Consider the following 23,217-nt stretch of genomic DNA (forward strand, 5'->3'; position numbering starts at 1 on the left):
ATTCTAAGTTTGTCCTTAAACTTTTCTCTTTGGCTGTCTTTAAAAATAGGCAGTCCTTTAGGCAAAGCTCACGTATGGTAACAGAAGCCCGAACGCTGTTTACCTGGGGGGGGCAGGATATGGTGGTCGATTGGAGGGGGCACCGGCAAGCCTCCTGGGCTGCTGGGGAGAGCCTGTATCCTGACTCGAGTGGTAGGTGCACAGACGTGTGCGTGTATGAAAATCCATCAGGCCGAACACTTATACTTTGTGCCTCTTACTGACGAGCTGGGTGAAATAGGAATGAGGTAAGGGGTTTGAAAAACTAAAATTTCCTTTCCTCGTTTTGGAACACAAGGGACAATATTCCATTCATTCTCACGTTCCTGGTTATGCTGTGGGAGAGGGTGGGAGGCAGGAGGAAGGTGGGGGGTGCTTTCTGCCGAGTCGTCTGTGTGTGTAGATCAGTGTTTTCCTGGATTTGAAGAGAGCACACCACGTGCTCAACAGCTGCGTTTTTGTTCAGAAGCTGAAGCGGAGAGTCTTCTGTGACACGATTACACTCTTGCCTGGTTGCTTTCCCACTGGCGTCTCTGTCAGCCCCCCTGTCTGTGCTGCTTGAGAGTAGACACTGTGCTTCTGCCTTTTCCTACTCGACAAGTATGTAGCGAAATGGAGTTTCCAGGGTGGAGAAGACATGACAAAAGGAATGATTTAGTAATGCGGAGAAAATAAAGAGCCCTCCGTGGGGAGACAGTAACGCATCTTTTCCATCCCTCTGCCAAAGGTCTTCCGATAGAAGTAAGCCAAGGTTATAAAAAGATTTCAGTTTTCCATATGGAAGAGCCAGATTTAGGGCCAGGAAGAAGGAAGAGAGAGGGTGTTTCTAACATATCTGACATGAGAGAGTCTACATACGTAAGCCTTTTCTTCCAAAATACCTCATCCTATGACATAAGTCAGGTTCGGGGAAATTTACTGCACTCAGTTGACTTAGAACAGAATGTGCATTTACTTTGTGAGAAATCTCTTCGTACGGGGAAAGCACAGGGAAGTCTGGCTGTAATTCTGCCTTTGGGGCTCATGCCGTTATCCTGTTAGGAAGTTGTTCTGAGTGAGCTGAAGGCTTTTGAAATCTCCTTCAGGAACTAGTTCTGAGCTGTAATCTGGGATGCGCACATCCCTGGAGAACTGAAGTTCTCTAGCTATCCCTGCTGTCCTCTCACTCACCGGAGTCATTGTGAAGTCACAGTTGCAGCAGTAACACCGTAAACCCATTAGTTCTCTAAAGGGAGTAGGATTTCCTGAAGTCAAAATAACTAAAACAAAGCAGTTCTGTAAAAGCCTCAATCTGTGGATCCACCCGGACAGATGAGACAGACCTCCGTATACATGAAACCTCACTGACGTAAAACCTCTTGGTGATTCCATGGGCCTCTGACTTCCGCCCAGCTCCCATTCTCAAATGGGGCCAAGCATTTGCTTCTTCTGACAAAAGCCTGGAGGAAGTGGGAGGTGGTTTCCCAGCCCAGGGTCCCCGGATCTGGCTAAGGGTGGACACCAACTCACTGAGAGATTCTTCCCCACTCGTGTAGTCTACAGAGGCCATCAGTCGGGAGCCACAGCTGTCACCATTGATGATGGACCAGCGCAAACAACTGTACACATGGTGCCCAGGGGGCCTGGGGGCGTCAGCGGGCGCACCGTGATCAGCTCGCTGTCGTCACATGTGTTTTATGAAAATGCACGTTTAGACCCTCATCTCCCCCAAAAGCAGGGCTTTGCAGAAGAAGACAGCCAAAGCATCACAGAGTAATAGGGCTGGACTCAGTTATTCAGGGGAAATTGGGAAGAACACTGACATCTGGGTCAAAGGTCACTCTTCAGGGGTAAAAGTTCCCCAAATTACAAAGGACAATTGCAAGTACGGAAATTTTAAGATGCATGTCCAAAAATCATGTTAAAAACAGACCATTCCACAAGTAGGAAAAATAGTTTCCACAACTGTGATGTTTCATAGCCGTGAACAGGGTCTCATACGTGAGTAGGAAAGATGTGTGTGCACACACACGTGCACTTGGACATGCCAAAGAGAGAGGAGTGTGTGATTACAACCGTGTGTATATATTAAATAAATGATGATAAATCCAATGGTACGCTCTATGGCTATGAAATGTCATGTTTTCAGAATATTTTAATTACTTGGAAAAAGCTCATGATCTGAGGTGATGACACTCAGAGCCAGTGTTCCCTAACTGTGTGCGTGTTCAACGTGTAGATTTAGGCACAAAGGGGAAAATACTGAAAAGAAATAGATCGAAAAGAATGTAGAGGTTAGATCTTTATATTGAGAGTGTGGATGATTGCTTTTCCTGCATGATTTTCCGCATGTTCAGGCTTTAAAAAAATGAATGTGTTAGTTTTATAATCAGGAAACAAAACCAACATGAAAACAGAAAATATCTCTCTCCCTCAAAGCTTTGCTTCTCCTCTGAAAGTTAACGTTCCGGGGCACCTTGGTGGCTCAGTTGGTGAAGCGTCTGCCTTCGGCTCAGGTCATGATCTCAGGGTCGTGGGATTGAGTCCCACGTCAGGCTCTCTGCTCAGTGGGGAGCCTGCTTCTCCCTCTGCCTCTATCCCTCCCCCCACTCGTGCTCTCTCTGTTTCTCTCAAATAAATAAAATAAAATCTTTTAAAAAATAAAGTTCCTATTTTAGAATGGGCAAAATTTATTAAGTGAAAAGCCCATCAAAGGTAAGTTTTTTAAATAAAAAAATGAATATTTTATGCTGCCTTTCTGTAATAGTAGGTGGGAGACTTGAGAGAGGCTTCTGGAAAACCTGAGCGCTCTTGCACATCTGCTGCACTAGGGACACCGCTGCCCTCAAGCGTCTGGGGTCCCTGCAGTCTCCCTGTGACACCCGCCCGCTCAGGTGTGCTGCTGACCTCATGGTTCTCATCTGCACGCTTATCTGAAGCCAACAACGCGGGGAGCCCTCTTACAAAGCCCTTTTTAGCACTTTTTTCATTAAACCATTTATTTAGCCATTTAAAAATATCTATCTCTCTTCGTTGTTCACATAAAGAGTCACCATTATTTTTAAAAACATCTTAAAACATGAGTTCTTCCCTCCCTTGTGAAGGATGGTTTCCATTGATTATTCACATGAAGTATTTCAGCTTAGAATTTTGATTAGGGGCGCCTGGCTTTCCAGCTGTTGCCGTGGTTTGGCGTTCAGATACCCAGATGGTGATCCGAATGATCTGAAGCTCCACAGATTACAGTAGCGTTTCAGAGCAGGAAAGGACCTTAGAAATGATTTAATCCAGCTCTGTTTATTGTGCGTATGAAGAGGCTGAAGCCAGAGAGCTTGGGGCCCACGGTTAGCACCCCATTAGTCACAGGCTTCCTGACCTGTCATCGTGGTCTTCTTGTTACACTGGCCTCAAAATACACGTCCAAACTCTGTTCTGTGGTGTTTGGGTATCTTACACTGGCCTCAAAATACATGTCCAAACTCTGTTCCGTGGTGTTTGGGTATCATTGGCATAGAGTCTCCACCACTTGAGTTGAACACAGTGGCCTAGAAGCGTCTGCCTAGCGGCCATGGCGCCTCTCACTGCGGCCTGAGAACAGGTGGGCCCCGCCACGCCGGGGTCTTCCTCATGTTTCCTCAGAAAATTCCCATTTGTTCTCAGTTGAATTCTTTTCAGCTTAGTTGATTTTTTTTTTAACCTTGGACTTCCAGCTGAGAAGAAATCTCTTTTCTATCAGTATTATTTTTACAAAAGCTGACCTTGTTTGAGTTTTGCTTTGATCTTTATTTATTAGCTCTTTTGGCAGTGGAGTTACGTAATTTTAGTTTCTACGTTAAAGGATAAATATGAGCAAATTTAGTTAAGAAAGCTCCGTTTCTCTATATACTGGTGTTCTTGAAAGTGTAATTAAGGAATTTCTGTGGATGGCGAGGACCGGCCTGTCCTCCTGGCCAGTGCAATGAAGACGTCACAACAGCTGCGAGGTATAGGTTACGCTGTCGCAGTTCATTTTGATACAGTGGATTTTTATTATTTTTGTAACTCCCCTTCAAATTTTTTTTTTTAATAGCAGGTGTGACTTTTAACCTTCCACACTCAAACTTGGGCGATACTGAGTAATTTGGTAGGGGCAATGTAATCCGAAATATGTGGGAAATAAATTTTAAGAAAGGTTAATGATGTCTCTTGTAATTTTGAGCTCAAATAATAGTTTTTATGGTGAACCAAATATGGACAAGTCAAACTCAAAACTGGAGACCAGGAAAACTTGGAGGGAGAAGGTGACCAACAGGTGAGTGAAGGACATTTGTGCTTCTGTTGTGGTCTCAGTCTCACCCAGGAGGGCCCTGTCCTCACAGTAAACCCGACGACTTCGACTTAAATTCAGATATCCCTTCACGGAGGTCGTGATTCACATACATGCTCTTATTTATGTAATTTGTATAGTTTGTAGTGAAAATGCACAATGATTTTACTTTTTTATAGATCCGTAAAATTTTGCAAGTGAGAAGCGTTTGTGTGTCTTGCTTAATTAGAGTAATGAAACATATTTGTTGAACCAGGCTTGACGTCAGTCTCAAAAACGTACTTATGAAACTACGCCCTCAACCTCCAGACCAATCTCTCAGACAACCCCTTTGTCCAGATTGTCACTAACTTCACTTCTGTGGGCCCTCCTGCTGTTTTTAGTTCATTCTGTAAAGATGTTCAGTGTAGTTTTAGGCATTTCCGATTGTATATGAATGTTGAACAGCAGTGAGTGTGGAAGTGTGTTCTGCGGTACGTAGGACAGATCACCCGGCTTTAGTCATTTCACCAGAATGTTTTCTGGTCGTACCATATACATTTATGAAAATACGTACTAATCATTTTATTCCCATATTTGTAAGATTCTCAGAGGCTTTCTGGTTCATTAAAGGGAGACAGAAGTCATTCCGTGTCTTCCTCCCAGCACCGTGCTCCGGACCATGCACCAGCTCCCACCCTGGGCTCCCTGTATCTTTAGTGCTTCTCTTGCGGTTCTGTCCCCGTGACGTGGCTCAGTCTGTTCGGGAAGGTCCTGCACGATGTGTGAAGTTTGCTCTCTGAGCCCTACCTGCCCTCCAAGACCTCGCTCACATTTTGCTTCTCGTGCCCAGTTTAGTGCTACTCTCTGGATAACTCTGTCCTAATCCTATCTCCCTGTTCCCCTCCCACTCCATGTTTGTACCATACCTTTAAGTTCTGCTGCTTTTCTTGTAGTATTCTCTGTTTTTGTCTGGACATCATTTTCCTGGCAAACTGCCTAAAGCAGTGGCCCCGGCTGGGACTGTGTAGTTCCTGCCCCGAGGCTACTGAAGCTGGTCCCTGGTGAGGAGCCTGGGACCCTGTTTCCATTAAGCCACCAGGGGATTCGTTCCAGTGATGATCAGATTACTCATCACTTAAACTGTGCAGTAAATGTTTGAATTGAGCAGAACTATCAACTTTGTATTAAATGGATTTTAAGTTCTTTGAAAATTATGATCTGTGTGTAGTGTTACTTCTTTTCATCTAGTTTATAGTCAGGATTCCGTATCAGTGAGAGAAATTTTCAAATAAAATACTTCAGTTATAAGTACTTAAATGAATATGTACACAATTTCTCTTTATAAAAATTCTTTTCACTTCTGTTTAATTATGCAACTAATTCACAAATACATTCTCATGAATTCAAAAATACAAAGTAAAACTCATCCTTGATTCTTTCCCCCGGTATAAAGAGAGTTCCCCTCCAAATGTTTTAAATACATTTACATATTTAGGGGACTGATTCTTGGTTTCAGCTCAGGTTGTGATCTCAGGGTCTTGAGATAAAATTCTGTGTGGGGCTCCGGGCTCAGCAGGGAGTCTGCTTGAGATTCTCTCTTGCTCTGCCCTCCCTTCACACACACATCCCCTTGTGTGCCCGTGTGTGCCCGTTCGTGCTCTCTCGCAAATAAAAAAAGAAAAACTTTTTTTAAAAAGACAATTTCCTCTTACTCAACCATTTAATTTAATGTATGCTAAATGTCTTCGTTAACATTTCTGAAGTGCTTGGTGTCTGTGAGATGCTCTTTAAAGGCTAGTCCTCATGGCTGCCAGCCCTTTTGTCCTCCCACCTGGGTCATTTTGTGCTTTGTGTGGTAGTCAGGACTCCTCGGTGGTTAACAGCACCAGGCATGAGATGACCTGCATAGAGGGGTCCAGCGAGCGTTCGAAAACGCATCACCCAAGCACACCCAGCTCTGGTGCGTGAATGGTGGATGAAAGGCTGGCCTACGGGGTGCTCATTTCATCTTCACGGCAGCGCCCGAGGGTCCCCATGATGATCCACGCAAATACTGGAGGACAAAGAATGCTTTTGTTTTTGTTGGAAGTCTTTTAAGAACGCTCATCAGGGTGTGGATTCTTTACTTTCAGACACTTTCTTCCTCACATACCAGCACTGAACTGAAAAGTTTTTATTTGCAGACTGCCCTTTTACGAAAAGGCAATATGGCACAATCCAGTGGGACAATTGAGACAAAAATGTGCTACTTTAGGCAGCTTCTTGCTTAAATTTGGCTACAGCCATGAAGCAGAAAGTATATTTCCTTCAAAGCATATTCATTGTTCAGAAATATACGAAGCTTATGTCCATGTTAACCAGACTTATAATCATAGTGCAATGAATCCAAATATTCCAAAATTCCAGTGAATCCAAAAATTCAGGTTGTACTCCTGAAACTAATATTATATGTCAGTTATACCTCAGTTTTTTAAAAAAGAAGGAATGGAACAGAATGGAGAGCCCAGAAATACACTGAAGCTTATATAGTTAGTTAGTCTGAGAAAGGAGACAAGAACGTCCAGTGGGGAAAAGACTGTCTCTTCAACAGATGGTGCTGGGAAAACTGGTCAGCCACATGTAGAAGAATGAAACTGGACCACTTTCTTATACCATACACAAAAATAAACTCAAAATGGATTCAGGACCTACATGTGAGACCTGCAACCATCAAAATTCTAAAAGAAACCATTAGCAGTAAACTCTTTGACATCAGCGGTAGCGTCATTTTTCTAGGTATGTCTCCTGAGGCAAGGGAAACAAAAGCAAAAGTCATCTATTAGGATTACACCAAAATAAAAAGCTTTTGCCCAGCAAAGGAAACTGTCAACAAAATGACAAGGCAATCTACTGAATGGGAGAAGATATTTGCAAATGATACATTTGATAAGGGGTTAATATCCAGAATACGTGAAGAACTTATACAACTCAATACCAAGAAAATCCCAAATAACTCAATTTAAAAAATGGGTAGAGGACCTGAATAGACATTTTTTCCAAAGAAGACATGCAGATGGCCAGCAGACACATGAGAAGAGGCTCAACATGACTCACCATCAGGGAAATGCAAATCTAAACCACAACGTAATATCACCTCACACCTGTCAGAATGGCCAAAATCAACAACAGAGAGATAACAGGTCTTGGTGAGATGCAGAGAAAGAGGAACCCTCGTGCACTGCTGGTGGGAATGGAAACTGGTTCCTCAGAAAGGTAAAAGTAGAGCTACACTGCGATCCAGTAATCGCACTGCTGGGTATTTACCCAAAGCAAATGAAAACACTGATTTGAAGGGAAACATGCACCCCATGTTTGCAGCAGCCAAGATATGGAAGCAACCCAGGTGTCCATTGATTGATGAATGGATAAAAAAGATGCTGTAGTGGGGCTCCTGGCTGGCTCAGTCAGTAGGGCATATGACTCTTGATCTCAGGGTTGTGAGTTCAAGCTAGGTCCACATTGGGTGTAGAGATTACTCAAAAAGAAATAAAATACTGCAGTTTAAAAAAATAATTTTAAAAAGATGTGGTACACACACACACACACTGGAATATTACTTAGCTGTAAAAGGTGAAATCTTGCTATTTGTAATGACGTGGATGGAGCTAGAGGGTATTATACTAAGGGACATAAGTCAGACAGAGAAAGACAAATACTGTATGATTTTGTGGAATCTAAAACACAAAACAAGAGCAGAAACAGACCCATGAATACAGAGGACAGGCTGGTGGTTGCAGAGGGGAGGGCACGGAGGGACGGGTGGAGGGGAGAGTGAGTTGCAGCCTCCAGGAATGGCATGAACAAGTCCCGGGAGGAAGGGCGCAGCACAGGGAACACAGGCAGTGGTGTTGTCACAGTAAAGTGTGGTGACAGCAGCCACACCCGTGTGACCGCAGCTTAAGGCACATACTTGTCCCCTCACCGTGCTGTGTGCCTCACGCTAACATCACAGCGTGTGTCAGCTACACTTTAATTTAAAAAATAAAAAATAAAAAGAAATATACAGTTTTCCCCCCATAGCTTTGATTTTCCCAACTGCTAAAAAGAATGACTTGGAATTTGTGAAACCTGACGCTGTCTCTTTGTAAATTGTGATATTCTGCAGCTATGTCAACAAGAGCGCTCTGGATGGGTGGATGGCGTGTTCGTGGTTTCCTAATCTCATTTTCCTCACCCTGCAATCTCCCACTCTCTCCCAAACATTGTTACAAAAGAGAAAATGCAAGGGAAACAAAGAAACACCGTTTGTAGCTTTTCCACATTTTTTTCTGTTTCTTGTTAACTTTCCTCTCATACTTCTTTTTTTCTCTTACCTTTTATAAAGACTTCCCTTGCCTCTGTATCTGTCTCAGCCCCGTCATGGGGATTCCCCCCCCCTCTGTACCTCCCTCCTCCCGTCCTGAGAACTTCACGGGCTCATCAGTTGTGCCCTTGACTGAGGGATGTGCACAGGGCACAGTGTGCTGGTGGTTCCGGTCCCAGAGCGGTCCCAGAGCCACGGTCCCCAGCTGTTCTTGTTCTCAGGTGTGAGGTGTCGGCAGCCTGCTCCCAATTTCGAGGAGTTACAAACTTACAAAGTGCTTTCTTACGCAGATTGGAGCTTTGCCTATAAAATGTCGCTGTCACCCACTCGCGCACAGAAGTGCGTTCTGGAGCTGGTCCTCTGGGAACGGTGCACAGCCCAAGCTCATCTCTGGGACTGCGTCACGAAGCAAATGCCATCTGCTTTGGGGTTTTTTTTTTTCTGTGTTGAAAGAGGCTAAAAACCTAACCAAGAACAGGGAACAAAGATGTTCCCACCTGAGATTATTTCTGTTTGGTTTTTGGCATGAGTTTTGACCATATGGTATTCAAGGTGCATGAACTGTGGAAAAGACTATTTCGCTCTGTAGTAGAGATTAGAATTGTTTGTTTTCAGAGTTGTTATTTATCAACCCAGGACCGAGGTTAGGTGAAAAATCATGCTGCAGGTTGTATTAGATAGAGATTAAAAGCAGCAAATCGGAAAGATTTTCCAGATGGAGGAAGACGGCTTCTGGGGGGTGGAAGTGCGGTGGGCGCCTTGCTGGCCTCCTGCGCAGGTGCTCTGTGGTGAGAGGTGGCCGGGCACCGTCGCCGATGGAGAGTCAGATGGGCCTCCTGTCTACCTGTCGTCGTATCGCTTCAGACATCTGTTTGTTGTGTCAAAGGGATTTCATGTGTCCCCAAGAGGTATCTTTGTGGTAACCCGTTTTCCTTATCCAACAGATGCGGCCTTCTCTACTTTCCCACATATCACACAGAATGAAGTCTTTATTTGAGCAGAAAGAATGTGATGAGTCTGTGGGTGTTTCTGACTCTAGGGAGTGAACTAGTCATAGATCCATGAATGTATCTGTTAAAAAAAAAAATGTGAGTGGGGGTGAGTAGGAAGAAAGAATATTTACATTTGTTACGACCCAAAATGTATATAATATCATTTCTTTGCAACCGCTGAGTACGGTCTGCCCCAGAGTCATGGCTCTGAGGGTCACAGACCTAAAGACAACAAAGTCTGTTAGGTTCTTATGGAAGTTCAGGAGGTGGTTCTGAGGGTGTATGACTTGAACACTGTGAGTAAAATATTAAGGGTTCATGTACAAGTTAAGTGATTCGCTTCTTTGTTCAGCGCCTTACTCTCCCACTCTGGGAAAGTACTTTTTCTCTTCAGGCTCATCAGTAGCTTCATCATGGCTGGTTGGGTAGCATATTCTTTAAAAACCAGTCTGTGGAGGCACCAAAACCCACCAGCCTGTACACTTTAAATTGATTGATTGTATGGTTTGTGTATTATAGCTCAATAAAACTTTAAAAACAAATGTGTAATTACATTGAAAATACAGTGTTCTGGTTTTGGGTAGCCTTACCCCCAAATTCAATATTCTTCATAACTTCTTGAGTAGTAGCATTTTTAACGAAAGCCCCTTTTGAGACCTTCACCCACTCCGTGGTGTCGCTCCTTTCCTCCGTGCGCTCGGCGCCCCGCCGGCTGCGTGTGCGAGGGTCCACGGCATCCACGCGCGTCTGCCCCGAGCGTCTGACGAGTGTGCTTACCAAGCCTGTGCATGCCAGCTCTGCCTATTTTTGTAATTGTGTCATTTAATTCAAAGTTTTTTTAAAGATTTTATTTATTTATGTGACAGAGAGACAGCCAGCGAGAGAGGGAACACAAGCAGGGGGAGTGGGAGAGGAAGAAGCAGGCTCCCAGTGGAGTAGCCCGATGTGGGACTCGATCCCAGAATGCCGGGATCACGCCCTGAGCCGAAGGCAGACGCTTAACGACTGCACTACCCAGGCGCCCCCATTTAATTCAATTTTAAAATAATCCATTTGTATGTCCACGTCCCGGGCAGCCGCTCTGACACCCCCACCCTGGTGCACCGGGGCTCCACCTGCGTCTCCGCCTTCCCACGTGCACCTGCTCAGGAGGGTTAACAAGGAAGATGCTAGGAGCACATAAAAAGCCTTAATTTTATAATGCCTGTTTCTAATTGGTTTTCCTTTGGTTTTTTTCAGACCATGCAGACCTTTCAAGTTGCCAAGAAGGTAAAGTAATCCGTATCATCTCATTAATGAAGTTACTTGCGCACTTTCTTCTTCGGTACTTTGTTCACGTTTTGCTGCTGTTTCTGCCTCCCTCGTTCGTATTTTTATGAAGGAAAGGTACCTTTTCCCTGACTTGGCTGCTTGAGTAATCATCTCTCCCCCAAAGAGGGTTTGAGATAAAGGTAGATTTTTAGTCTTTAGATTCTGTTTGTGTTTAACCATTTATATTGGCTCCTTCCTGTAGCGGATTCTTTCCTTCCTGTGTTATTTGCTGAGGACAGAGTCACTGCTCTGCCATCTGCCATGAGTTGAGTTTGTAGCTCTTTATTTCAGGGGTTGTCTGTGTTTCTTCCCCAAAATGTGGTTTACCGTATTAAAATGGAGGTATTCTTTTATGTGGACATTTTGAAGTTTTATCTTTTCAGTCGAAAAGCAAAATTTTAAAGGGATAAGCGTTTCTTAAAGAAAGCCTGGTCTCATGGGTGCTGTAGGCGACTAAGCGGTCTTTGAAACTCACCTGCGAGAGAGGTGCTGATGACTGAAGCCTTAGCCTCTCTTTCCAATATAATTACTACATAAATTTTCATTCATAAATTCCCTTTCCACTTAAAAATTATTTATTTTTTAAAATTGTATTACAATACACACAGCATGAAATCCGCCATTTTAACCGAGTGTAAGTTCGCGCTCTGCGGTGCCGAGTTCGAGTTTCTGTGCGGCTTGGCCACAGTCACCTCCAGAATTACCTTCGTCCTGTAAAAGGGAGACTCTGTCCCAGCTAAACAGCCACTACCTGTTCCTCCTACCCCCAGCCCCTGGTGCCACCGTCTACTTTCCGCCTCGATGAATTGTACCCTGCCAACACCTCCATGAGTGCAGCCCCCCCCAGCGTTTGGACTGGGTGGTTCCACTCAGCAGGATGCCCTCCAGGTTCCTCCAGGCTCGTCCCTGCAGTGGCAGAACGTCCTTCTTTTTGAAGGCTGTCCATTGTCTGGATAGACTGTGTTTATGGCAAGAGATAAAGGAAGAGGTTATACAAGTAAATGTGGCATGTTAGGAAAATGAATTTCCATTTTTCTACAAATAATAGAGCCCTCTCTAATGATAAGCCTTCTGCATTTTGAAGACATTCATTCATACATATTTTTTTCTGTTATTAGATTGGTGTTTTTACAAGTCCTAATGTCTTCTTTTCAGTACATACACATACAAATACAGCTTCTTCAAAAAAGCCTTTCCTGATTCCCTTCCCCTCGCTGGAAGTAATCTCTGTTGAATTCACAAAGTATTTATCTGTATCCCTCTAAAAACACATACCTCTTTACCTGGGTTGTAAGTATTTGTAAAGTTGTCTGGTTTTCTGTATCAGGCTCCATGTCCCTGAAGGGCGAGATTTGCGTCTGCCGCGTTTACTCCCAGACACGCGCACCCTTATTCTGTGACGCTAATGACATTGGCTTTATTACTTCCAAACAAAGAAAGAGCTCTGTATCCCGTGTTCTTCTAGGGAGTTCCGCAAGCTTCAGTCAGTCCTCCCACTAAATTGATAGCCAATGCCACTGGGAAAATTATGATTAATAACATTTTGAAATGCTTGCCCTTAAAGGACAAGGGGAATAAGGAATGGTTAAGGGAAACAGAAGGGAAAAAAACAAGGAAAAAGAGATTTTTGGGAAGAAAGGGGTAGTAACTCAAGTGTTAAATACCACTCAGTTCAGGGAGAATGAAAACCAAGAGAGCTGGTCTGTTGGCTTTGGCAGGTTCGAGAGAGCACAGCCGGGCAGCAAGGGGTTACAGGTTGGGTGTTCAGTCAGGAAGGGGGGCCTGGGTCCAGGGCACTCAAACTGTGTGAAGCCCGGCTCTCTGCTCCGAGGGAAAGGAGAAAGGAGAGCCTGTTTCCAGAGGGGCCGGGAAGGGCAGAGGAAAACAGCTTTGTGAGCTAAGAGAGGAAAATGCCCTGTGGAGGCCCATTGTGGTACAAATGGCCTATTTAGAACTGGCCCCCACACTCACCTTGGCGCCCGAGCAAAATTAACCTTGAAAGACGCTTCTTGCCTTTGTTCGGACAGTTACTTCTGCTCTTGTCCCAGGCTAAGCCCGGCAGTAAGGTGGCTGGGATCTCTGAAGGCGTGGGTGGGATACTCGTGAAAACTGCAGTGTGCAGACAGCCTGAGCTGGGATGCCGGCCGCATGCCTGCGCGGATCCCCAGCTCAGCCACAACACGTGTCCTGCACCCTGCCGCTTCCGTGTCCCCGTGCTGTAGAAGGGAGTACCTCCGACCCGTTTCCTCCCTGGGACTTAGCGTCCTGCAGGGCCTCAGGGTAGAACTCCTTCCGGTCACTGGCTGGGAAACCCTGGTACAGAGGCCGACAGGATTTGTAGTTATGCTGTGGTGTTGTCTAGAGGTTTCCAGAATGAGAGCCGGCACAAGAAGGACAGGACTATGTGACATGCAGGAGGTCTTATCCCAGTCAAAGCAGTGGGTCTTTTGACGCATCTGCTCCTGGACACGTGGTTCGCTTCTCAGAAACGTAATGTGCAGATACTTACTTCTTTTCACTCAGGTACGATATAGGCCTTGAACCCAGACTCACTAGGAGTGGAATTAGTGAAAAATGTAACAATGACATTTATAGGCCATATTTAATTTCCTTTGCTTCTCTGGTTTTCCTGCTTTATTAGATTTTTATCTTAATATTACAGCATTGTCTGGGTTTCATATTGTACCTGAGACTTCTGTTTCCCACATGGTGCCCACTGCTGAGCGACATCCAGCGCAGGCAGCAGTAATGCGGTATCGAGGAGAGACCCTTGTGGGCCTCCCCCCGCCGAGCTCGGCGTGGTGACTCCTTGAAGTGTAACAGTGTCTCTGGGAGAGGTTCCGCCGTGAGACACGCACTGCAGGAGGAGGGAGTTGTAGCACCGTGACGCTCAAGGGGTTTGGAAAAGCGTGCAGCGATCACTAACGCCGTGAAGTTTCCATGTGGAGTCTGGGCACACACATGGCCTAGGGCAGGGCTGTAAAATCAAAACCAAATGTGCTCAAGGGAAGAAAAAGCAATGATTGAAGGGGGTGTTAAGGTTGCATGTGTGTGCCGACTTTTCAAGAACACAAAACAGAAAGTCATTATCTGGGGAAATTAACCCACAGAGAGAAAAAGAAGCACTTGGGGGCCTACTGCCCTCTGTTGATAGCACCTTTGTATGTAAGAATGCAGAACTTGTGGTCAATTTGGAAGAAAATTGATCCATTTAAAATAAAGTGTAGGGAGTAATTGTCTAAGCCTGGGGCCATTTTCATTTCGCAGCACTGATATTTTCAAAGTCTAAAATGTAAAGGACTCTTTTTAAGGCTGAAGCCAGGAACAGAAAGTCTCAAGTGTGCTGTTGACAAAGGACTAGCTTGCTTCCACACTAGTTGCTTTCATCCTGAGTTTGCATTTGGTGGAGGAGGAAACAGAGTCAAGGGGTGACTATCAGCACTGGGTGTGTTCTGGAACAGTGTGTGCATTTGAACAAGCCCAATCAGTGTCTGTGATTTATATGTTTTCATTACATTCAGAATAATGTTCCAAGGATCATTCCATCTTATCTAGCATAATTTTTCCCGAGTGAGTTATTAAATTCAGGATTTGCAGGCTTGTGGGTAATGCTCAGACTTGGAGGCCTGTGGACATTGATGGTTTTGCATCATGAAATGAACTGTTAGTGTGGCTTAGAAATTCAGCATACAATGTGAATTTGGGGGAGCGTACACTTGTGGCAAGTCGACTTAGTCCTGATGTCTTTTGTTTCTCTCGTGTCTAGGGCAAGAGGTGATATCACAGTGGTTAGGAGGCCCCTCTCTAGAGCCAGACGACCAGGATTCCTACTTGTGACTTTTTTATTGGGCTGGAACTGACATACAGCATTGTGTTAGTTTCGGGTACAGCACGTGATGATTCGGTATTTGTACATATTGTGAAATGTCACCACAGCAAGTCTGCGTAGTACCCACCGCTGCACAGGGGTACGGAATTTTGTTTTCTTGTGATGAGATCCCTTAAGATCTACTTAATCAGCCACTTTCACACATGCAGTCCGGTGTTGCTAACTGTAGTCAGCAGGCCGTGTGCTGCAGCCCAGGACACATGCTGGGCCAGCTCTGTGGCTCGGAGCACAGATCCAAACTGTGCCTCAGTGCGTCTTAGAAAGCCCTGAGGATTAAGTGAGGTGATCTGTGTAACGCGTAGGAACGACGGGTAAGTGCAAGAGATCATTCTTCCTCCTGAGACTACCTTCAGAAGAACAACACTGAAAAATCCTGTGCGAGTGTTCTCTTAAAGCATAATTATGCTGTATTTTAATTTCCATATTAAAATTTCATTTGAAGTAAATGCCCCCAGAAAGCCAGATCTGTGGTGTTGTGTGAGCAGAATGGAAACATGAGCAGCCTTGTCTTGGAGACAAACAGCAGCCTCTCTGAGTGACATTTAGAGCCACCAGCTTCATTAAACCCCTGGTCTGACTTGGAGAAATAACCTGCAAACATAGGAGTAAAGAGCCAGAAACAGCCATCACAGAGGTCAAGGGAGCTAACATTGTGGAGGATTTGAGAGTAATCGTCCCCAAGTGAAATGCTTCTTTTTTCTTGAATAAAAATTCAAGAAACCTGAAGTTAGCAAGATACATTTTTGAATTTTAGAAGAATTCTGTTCAGTCAACTTCTGTTGAGCACAGAGTTCATATCAAGATCTGCAAGTGTCATGACAGTGAGACCCAGGATCTTACAGAAGGGAGGGGCGCCCCGAAGAAAGGACTCCACCCTGGGGCAGGATTGGTACCAGGGAGGGGAAACCAAGGCCCAGCTGCTGAGGTTGGTTGGAGAGTGAAGGGAGGGGCAGGTACTCACAGGGCGCCTTCTGAAAGGTGCTGTTCCAGGTCCCAGTACTGCAGTAAACAAATCTAGGAAACAAGCACCCTCTCTCCTGGAACTCAGGCTGATGTGTTCATTATAGTTTCAGCCAGAAGGAAAGTGGCAGGTTTGTGGGAAGTTTTTGGTTTGGTTATTCTTAAGATGGCTACATGAGCCTGTTTGTGGGCTGAGTTCTTCTCCAAGAACTGATAGAGTACAAGGATGGAGAAACAAGTTCCAGAAGAGGCTGCAGGAGGATGGGTCCTCGGTTCAAGTACGTTTTCTCCCCACCTGGGGGTGTAGATTGTAGATCTTCTCTCCAGGAACAGACGTAGATGTGAAATGCTATCTGTCTTATCATCTCACTGCATCTTTGATTGAGAAACTCCTGGACTAGGTCTGAACTGGAGGATTGAACACATTGCTCTCTTGGGCAGCAAAGCCTCTTGTTGCTTCTAAGTGGCCTCCTGTGTGCTCCTCTCTGCTCTGCAGCTACGCGTCCCTGATAGCTGACTGGCCCGTGGTGGTGCTGGGTATGTGCACTGTGTTCATCGTCACCTGCGCCTTGGTTGGGGTGTTAGTGCCCGAGCTTCCCGACTTCTCTGATCCACTGCTGGTAAGGAAAATTCAGCCCATCCGATTTCTGTAGCTGAAAATTATCTCAAGAAATTCAGTATTTCAATACGTGTAACATTATATATTTCAGTATTCCGTTTCTTTTAAAACCTTCTCAAGCCATCAGGAGTATGCAGCTCTCTTTCTAAAAAGTAAACCTGTGTCATCCTATTTTTGGGTTCTTCAGAGGTCAGGGAACTTGCTCGCCATTACAGACGTGGAAATTTTGCTTCTTGGCTCCCACATTTAAGCTAAAAGGCAATAAAATGGAGAATCTGCATTCCATAAAAATATTTTCATAAAGTCTTTAAGACTGAATGTCTCTTTATTCTTCCCCAGAGGAGTGAAAGGAATTTCAGAGATGGCAGGGTCTGTTTTTAAATAAATGTCCCAGTAATATGCTGTAACGTGTATGACATAATTTGATTTCACCATAATTTTTTATAACATCAAAGTAAGTATTTGTTAATTGCTTAGGTAAGATTTTGAAAGAGAAGCTTCAGGTACGATTATTCCTCTTTGCTGAGACGGGTCACACACCAGAGAACCAAACTGCCTTGTCGTGGTGAACGGTGGCTGCCATCTTGCTCAGTGCTGTTCATACCCGGGGCAGCTGCGAGGAGTGCCTGCGCTTCCTGTTGAAAGCCACACGTCGCCCCAGCATTGCTTTCCCAACCTGCTGTAACCATTCATAGCCTGAAGAGAAGTGCACTAATGGGAATTTGTAATATTTTGTCTCAGGGTTTTGAGCCAAGAGGGACTGCGATAGGCCAAAGACTGGTCACGTGGAATAACATGGTGAAAAATACAGGATACAAAGCAACATTAGCAAATTATCCTTTTAAATATGCAGATGAACAAGCCAAAAGGTAATTGTTTATTAACTTTTACACAAAACATTGCTTGATGAATTCCACTATTAAGGATTGCCTGAGCAAGATGATTAAATGCAAGTGTGTGGCTCAAAATCTTTGCCACTGAATTTGTTTACATTCTCGTTGTCTTTTAAGATTTTGTTGTATTAAGGTAAAAAAGTGAGGGCTTGGGGTTCTTTTTCTTTTATAGCAGTGTGAAAATTAATGTTGGTTGCTTATATTAATCCTTTTAATTTCGAGTAGTTCATGGCAGGTGTATACCATTACTGGTATGCTTATTGGCCTTGAAATAGCTAGTACTTTATTTATTGTTATGTTTTTATGATTGCATTATGGTTGACACACATAGTTTAGTGTCAGGTGTATAAGAGCAATTCGACAAGTCTGCACCCTACACCGTGCTCGCCTCCGTCTACTCTCTGCCGCCGTGCAACACTGTTACATTGTTGACCACATTCCCTGTGCTGTCACAAGTGCTTTGTTGAAGATCACATTGTCGTTCCATTTCAGCCATCGGGATGATAGATGGTCAGAGGATCATTATGAAAGAGAGAAAAGAGAAGTTGACTGGAACTTCCACAAAGACAGCTTTTTCTGCGACGTTCCGAGTGAGTGTCATCCTAAGTGAACAGCCCCTCGGGGCTCCTTGCGCTCAAGATGGAGCACAAGGAAATCGAGACCGGTGGGAGGATGTGCTGGGCACTGACACAGATTTTACATGATTTAACTTGTAGTTTGACTTCTCAAGGTCAGTCAGCCACTAATCTGAATTTATTTACCTGAGATTGAGTTAGACTCAGTTTTAAGGAAGATAAAAAATATTGAAAAAAAAAACTTGACCTTGCCGCAAATTTCAAGTCATTTTAAATTTCTTACATTATTTAAAAATATATTCTCAGTGAAGTAACAAGTACATATTTTTGGATTGAACCCTAAAATAATCTATTATCAGAAATAAACTTTTTAAGTTTTGTTTCATTCAGAAAGCATATATAATAGCCTTCTCTGTGCCTGCCTTGTTGTTAGGCATTAGGGATAGAAAGATGAACAGAATACAGTCCAGAGGCTCATGGCTGGAGTGCCTCGGCGGCCAGCCCATCACGTGAACGCATGATGTCATGTCAGACAGCTAGACATGATGTCACGTCGTGGAGCACAAGGAGCTGCCATTTAGCTCCACAGAATGTGGCCTTGAAGAAATGAGGGCCCAGATGTGTATGAACTTCCTGAGGTCAGGAATCCAGAGTTTAACGTAGCATCGCTAGGTCTCCAGACACTGGCAGCAGGTTCACTAACCAGCATCTGCTGTGGGGTAGAGCGCAGCCTCAGGGACACTGGTGCGTGTGGAGGTCCAGCTAGCCTAGTCCAGCTTAGCCATAGAGAGCAGGCGTGAGGACCTACAGCTTCTCCTTCAGTGAATCTTCACACCAACGCTCTTTTGAATTCAGCTTTTTTAAATTGTTGTTGAAAATCCCCCTAAAATGTGTATTTTCCTCTCTTATTAGAGGACCTCACCGGACCTCTGATGTTTGGATCTAGCCAAGCCTGAGGCTCTTTACTTGGGACATTTCCACTGTGCAGTAACTGAGAGACAGAAAGTAGGAGATTAGGGAGAATTTTGTCCTGGTCCCAGGAAGGAACACACGTATCTTTTTCTGTGTCTTATTAGAAAATTTGAGCTCTAGTTGAATGTTCTGGCTGGTTTCTCTCTCTCAGCGTGGCACTATAGATTTCTGAACCAACATCTGTTGGTTAATATTGGAACCAGGACGAACATTAGCAAATTCGTGACATGTGGCCACGTCTGTCCCCGCAGCCCACACACAACACTCATCCCCTCGGCCACGGCTCCGCCTTGAGGAAAGCCGTCCCTGTTCCGCTCCGAGGAGGAAGTGTTTGTTCCATGGGCTTGTTGTACTCTTCAAAATTAGTCAACATACGATAATGGCCATTTGGTGAAGAGAAGGGCTTACTAAAGAAAACTTCATAATCATGAATAAAAGCTCATGCTATAAAGCTTTATTCATAAATTTGTACAGAAGGTGCGTCCCCTCTGTTTTATCGTATGAAGTTCTTCTAATGGTGGAGGGAGCAGAAGCAGCCCTGATCGTTCTTTTTTCCTTTGTTCTCACACCTGTTTGAGAGAGACGTGCTTACAGATGAGGGGCCAAGGCTCAGAGGATCTGCTCGTCCCCAGAGCTGGGGCGAGGCAGGACCTGGTTCCACCACTTCTGACCCCAGAGTCGGGCTCGCCTATCCCACAGCTGGCCTGTGTTCGTGTGATTATCACAGTATTTATTCTAGACTCTGGTGGACCAGAGAGACCACAGACCCAGCCAGAACGTGGAGTATGTCTGCCACCCTGGCCCACTTTTGGTACCTGGTTGGCTGTTTTTAGTGCTTTTAAACCGATCACCTACCATCTTTCCTCCTTAGTTAGCTGCCCAAGAGAACACCCACTATTGATATTCCCTAATGTATCCTTCTTGGGTTTTACACCCCATTCTGGTGACGTGTTTCGAAATTAAGAGGGAAGCGTTCGATTGATTTTGTACTGAGTGTTCTTACAGATTACTGTTCCTAATCACAGTCTGATCAGAAATAGATCTGAGTTTTCAGATGTCGTGCATAGACAAAGACTTTGAGCAGAAACAATATTATAGCATTGGTTTATTTTTTTTCCTCCTAGAATTTATCAAGGAAAGGATCCCTGCTGCTAATGACTTGTCCCTGTGCTTCCCCAGTTTGAGTTGCTCCTGAATGCTGAGTCTGATGAAAGAAATGGACAATTATAAACCTTTTTCTTTTCTTTTTCATGTCACCAGGTGACCGATATTCCAGAGTAGTATTTACTTCAGCTGGAGGGGAGACACTATGGAATTTACCTGCCATTAAATCAATGTGCAATGTAGATAATTCAAGGGTATGTAAAGAAAAACTGATATGTGTTGAGAACGATAAGGTTATATTTTTACCAGTCCATTCCCTGCTGACCCTGGTGACTCATGCGATGACAGTACTTACTTGGGTCTCACTCCCAGGGACTACATGCCCAAGGCCGGCTCACACACTTGTAGACCCCAGGATCCAAGCGCCTCTGTGTGGCCCCGTCTTTGACACCCGCCGCCTTCTTCAGCGAAGAGCTCTTTCCTTCCTGCTGCCCCGTCCTCTGTTGCTTCATGGCTCAGACTTTGTCTCTTCTTGGATGGTCTCTCTCCTAAGCTACTTGCAGTGTTTCCTCCTGAGGCCACTGCTAGCCTCTCAACTCCGCAGTGAACGGCTTACCTCTCTGGCAACCAGTGGGTCTCGGGGACAGATGTAGGGCTCAGGCTGGGAAAGGGGACATCCAGGGGTGCAAGTGTCTGTGTCAGTGACAAGGAATCCAGCCCAGATTGCCCTGAACTCTGAACACCTTGAAGACAGAGAATGCGAGACAAAAAGCCCTCCGCTTTCAGTCTCTGGAGCCAAAGGACATCAGCCCCAGAAGCTGTGAATTCGGCCTCCAGGCTTGGAAGAGCTGTCAGCAACGTGTGCTCAGAGGCAGATTCTCTCAGGAGACACTGCTGTCTGCTGTCACTGCTGCACCTGCCCAAGCCCAGGAACCAAGCAGAAAAGGAACTCGTTGTGTGTATAGCGTAACTCTAACGTGGGAACTCACTAGAAGCGGGAAGTGTAATCACACGCCCTCCTAAGAGCTAGCCTGACCCCTGGTGCAGGAGCTGGCACTGGCCACAGGGCTTCTCGGGGAAGGTCACCGGGTCAGCTCTCAGCGTGCTCACGCACACAGCTTCCCCCCTTGGGTCCCAGGCCTCCAGACTTTATTCTTCATTCTGAAAGACTCTGTGTGTTGCCTGCTGGTCCGGCTATCAGGATTTTCCGTGAGCTCCATCTTTTCTCTGCCCAGCTCAAACAGACCAAAGTCACCAACCTCTCCACACAAACTGAGGTTCTTAACCACTGGTCAGTGTTTATCTGCCTTCTTGTCTTCTCTCCTGCAGCTGTCAGTTCATTATGCAGAGGCTCTGAATGTGTTACCACCCTCCCTGTGTAGAAAGTTAACTATGAAGAAGTAAATACGGTACTTAGTATGTGCAGGACTTCCTGCTCGCCACTCTCCACCCCTCCCTGCAGTCAGCCCCTGACCTTGGCACTTGTGACGCGTCTTCACACTCACAGGAGAACAGTAACTCCACGCCTTCTAGGCCTCGTTTCTGTACCTTTGCTGTTGACCTTTAGACCTTCCCTCCCGAGTGGTGACCGACTCCACACAGCTGATTAGTAGCTGGTGGGTACTGGGTATTGTTGAGTTTGTCGGGGTGTGTCCCAGACACTTGACCGGTTTATTTCATTTAGTCCTCATGACAGTGTTATGAACTAAATCCTATTATTTGCTTGTGTTCTGGATGGGGAAAGTCCACACCGAGGGTAAGAGGCGGATGCGGGACTTGAACCCAGCCTCCCTTGAGTCTTTCCCATCATGCATCACGCGCAGAAGAAACCACCCCTTTTCCCTTGTCTTGTGTCCTGTATGCTATTTCCCACTCAGAGGATCCTCAAAGAGTCCTCGCGGCCTCGAATGACAACAGTTGGTTCTGTGAGTGCCGCTGGGCTCTGCACGGACCCAGAGACTCTCAGGCCCGTAAGCAGCGCTCTCGTGAATGGAAGCAAGACATTGTTTCGTACACATGTGAATATGTATCAGGGGCTATCAGATGATAAATATCAGCATGAGTGGGTAGCTCACAAAAAGGCAGAGAGGGTAGTATAACTAAATTGAAGGGAGAGTCATGGGAGGAAAAGGTAAAGCCACGGTGTGATTTCTGTGCAGTGATACGTGCCCACAGTCTCCACGCTCACTGGTGGTGGCTGCACACCTGTGTCCCCCCTAGAGCAACATGGGATTTGCAGTCGGTGACAAAGGTCACAAATAGGGCAACAAGCTGGGGTTTTAGAAGAAGCCCGGCCTTCCCTTTTACTAAGAGGGGGAGCACCGTCTCTGTGGCCTCAGTAGAAGTGTGACGTCATACACAAAGTTCTTCGTTAACAGCATGTTCACGAGATGTGCAGTCATGAATCTGAGCTGATTTCTAAGCCACGCTCAGGCTGGTAGCAGGAGAGCATTACGGCAAAAGCTCTTTCTACAAGAAAGTAAAGCAATGAAGTCTAAGTGTGTGGCTTTCCAGTGGTCTGGCTTGACAGCATTTGCAAAATGTACAGACTGTGGAAGGAGCACTGTGCCCCTTTGTCTGAATATTTCCCTCTGTGGGCTCAGAGTCGGGACCGGATGGCCCTGAATTTGAGTGTGTGATTCCTGGCAGGAACACAACGGGCACCTGGTCCTCTTCTGAAAAGTTGAGGAACAGACCCAAGACGTGTCTGCATGAATGGTCAAGGCAGTTACAGATCCACAATAATAAATGAATAAACAGAGAGTCACAGCCCCAGATTCTGTCTCACAGAGCAGGTTATCATTTTACTTGTTAAATACTATTTTTACCAGTTGCACACACCTTTGTATTCCAGTCTCGGCCTCTGCGGTGAATGCACAATGATTCTCTCTCTTTGTCACAGAGAGGATGTGTCCTGTGACATCTTACGTGATAACTGTTGCATAGCAGTTCAGCCTGCAGATTATTACTGTACCCTTTTCGTGTCTCCCAGCTCAAGAACCTTTGCAGAGTGCTGTCTGTCCTGGTGGTGACACGAGTAAGCTGTGTCCCCCAAGCTACTGGTCAGCCTTTCCCTTCCCCTCCCCTGACCTCCTGCCGTCCTGCTCCAGCACATGGCTCTCAGCAGCCTTCAATGGATGGGACACATAACAAGTGATGCCGATCAGAGGAGCTTACCTGGGGAGCGATGACTCTGGAAGATGGCCGGCAGTTGGCACGGCGTCTCCGGCCAGACGTGGCCATTGTCACCTGCC

At 45.4% G+C, this 23,217-nt stretch overlaps 1 protein-coding gene across 12 annotated transcripts in view; it reads left to right on the forward strand.

The window, feature by feature from the left end:
* Nucleotides 1–23,217, forward strand: part of DISP1 (dispatched RND transporter family member 1) — a 174,937-nt gene that overhangs the window by 145,026 nt on the left and 6,694 nt on the right. For 11 of the 12 annotated variants that reach the window (XM_087859161.1, XM_087859160.1, XM_045797159.2 and 8 more), the window contains 5 exons: nt 10,880–10,909; nt 16,297–16,420; nt 17,161–17,288; nt 17,805–17,902; nt 20,120–20,217. In XM_087859161.1, coding sequence (XP_087715287.1) covers nt 16,340–16,420; nt 17,161–17,288; nt 17,805–17,902; nt 20,120–20,217 — 405 coding nt within the window. In that variant the 5' untranslated portion in view covers nt 10,880–10,909; nt 16,297–16,339. The remainder of the gene's footprint in view (nt 1–10,879; nt 10,910–16,296; nt 16,421–17,160; nt 17,289–17,804; nt 17,903–20,119; nt 20,218–23,217) is intronic. The other variant, XM_045797205.2, reaches the window with a different exon arrangement.

Source organism: Ursus americanus, chromosome 2 (genome assembly GCF_024610735.1).
Source record: "Ursus americanus isolate L20-20 chromosome 2, mUrsAme1.1.p, whole genome shotgun sequence".
Lineage (NCBI taxonomy): Eukaryota > Metazoa > Chordata > Mammalia > Carnivora > Ursidae > Ursus > Ursus americanus.